General features: G+C 40.4%; 1 protein-coding gene across 1 annotated transcript in view; it reads left to right on the forward strand.

Annotated features, from left to right (window-relative positions):
- The window catches only part of snrnp200 (small nuclear ribonucleoprotein 200 (U5)), a gene marked incomplete in the record, with an annotated part of 19,182 nt that overhangs the window by 6,570 nt on the left and 10,964 nt on the right, over positions 1-1,648 (forward strand). Inside the window, 3 exon segments of the mRNA XM_014012053.1 lie at positions 654-791; positions 888-1,043; positions 1,141-1,311. Of these exon segments, the coding sequence (XP_013867507.1) occupies positions 654-791; positions 888-1,043; positions 1,141-1,311 (465 nt within the window).

Genomic DNA, 1,648 nt, shown 5'->3' on the forward strand with positions numbered 1-1,648 from the left:
TTATTTACTTTGAGCAAGCGAACGTCGTGTTCACAAGATAATTAATCCACCAGATAACTCAGAGGCGGTCTGTTCAGTAAATTTTACTCCAGGAGCTGTGAAGCTTGTTTTCAAGCTTCAGACTGAACTGAAGCAGCGGCTGCTGACGTCATTACGCTCTTGCGCAATGCTGCATTCAGGACAAACATGGAAAACTCACCACTCTTATGCCAATACGGTCGTAGTGATGCATTTAGGTACCGAAATGGAATTGCGTGAACATTCGCGTAATGGTTATGTAATACAGCGAATCAATAATAAAAAATCTGTGTCGACAAATTTACATAATCAACGTCATCGATTATTTCAACTAATCGGTGCAGCCCTAATTAGCAGCCTGCATGGACATCATGCTGCCTTAGCAGCTGCTCTTCTTTGTTTTTAACGACACTTTATTTGTCAGTAAAAGCGAGTAGCACTGTTTGATGTTGAAAGTTTAAACATTTACAAGGAAAGGTCATTCAAGGTTGTGAGATATGTTTTCGTGTCATTAGTTGAAGCTCTAATGACACACAGCACTGCGGTGTTCACTGTGTTTTCAGCTCTACAGCTCAAGCCGTAGCATTTACTAATAAGCAGTCTAGATCCTGCATTCAGCATATTCTTGTCTTCAGGTGCTCGTTTCCATTGAGAAGTTACCGAAGTACGCACAAGCTGGATTTGAAGGGTTCAAAGCTCTAAACCGCATTCAGAGCAAGCTGTTTAAGACCACCATGGAAACAGATGAAAACCTGCTCGTCTGTGCACCCACGGTGAGAAAACCTTTTTTTTTTTTTTAAAACAAAAGCTTTCTGACTTGTTTTCAAATGTGTTCTGTTTTTTAATCATGGTAATTATTTGACACGCAGGGAGCTGGTAAGACTAATGTTGCCCTGATGGCCATGCTGAGAGAAATTGGGAAACACATAAACCTGGACGGGACGATCAATTTGGACGACTTTAAAATTATCTACATCGCACCCATGCGCTCACTCGTACAGGAAATGGTGGGCAGTTTCAGTAAGGTGAGTTGTTTTGCTGCTCTCAAAAAGAATCTCTGTTATACTTGAAAGACACCTGGGTGCAGGTCTACAGATAAAATATCCCCCTTTGTTTTTACAGAGATTGGCGAGTTATGGCATCACCGTGTCTGAACTGACGGGAGACCACCAGCTCTGCAAAGAGGAGATCAATGCCACGCAGATCATAGTTTGCACCCCTGAGAAATGGGACATCATCACTCGGAAAGGTGGAGAGCGAACGTACACCCAGCTAGTGCGCCTCATTATCATCGTAAGTTTTGTTCTAAACCAGTGGTGGGCAATCCTGGTCCTGGAGGGCTGCAGCCCTGCATGTTTTACTTGTTTCTCTGCTCCAACACACCTGACATGAATGAATAAATGATTATCAGGCTTCTGCAGTACGGAGGACCAAAACTGACATAATTAGAAATAAAAGCATTATATTAACCACTAAATAAATACACTTAAAATGCACCAGTTAAATTTAAAAGGAGAACTTTATCTCCTGTTTTATATTTTAATTGACTTTCATATTTATTTTTCAAGGTTAGTTCCATTAAATTAGTCTATATACTTGAACACATAATTTAAATTTTACTGTTTTGTTT

Source organism: Austrofundulus limnaeus, unplaced genomic scaffold (genome assembly GCF_001266775.1).
Source record: "Austrofundulus limnaeus strain Quisiro unplaced genomic scaffold, Austrofundulus_limnaeus-1.0 Scaffold88, whole genome shotgun sequence".
In the NCBI taxonomy this organism is placed as follows: Eukaryota; Metazoa; Chordata; class Actinopteri; order Cyprinodontiformes; family Rivulidae; genus Austrofundulus; species Austrofundulus limnaeus.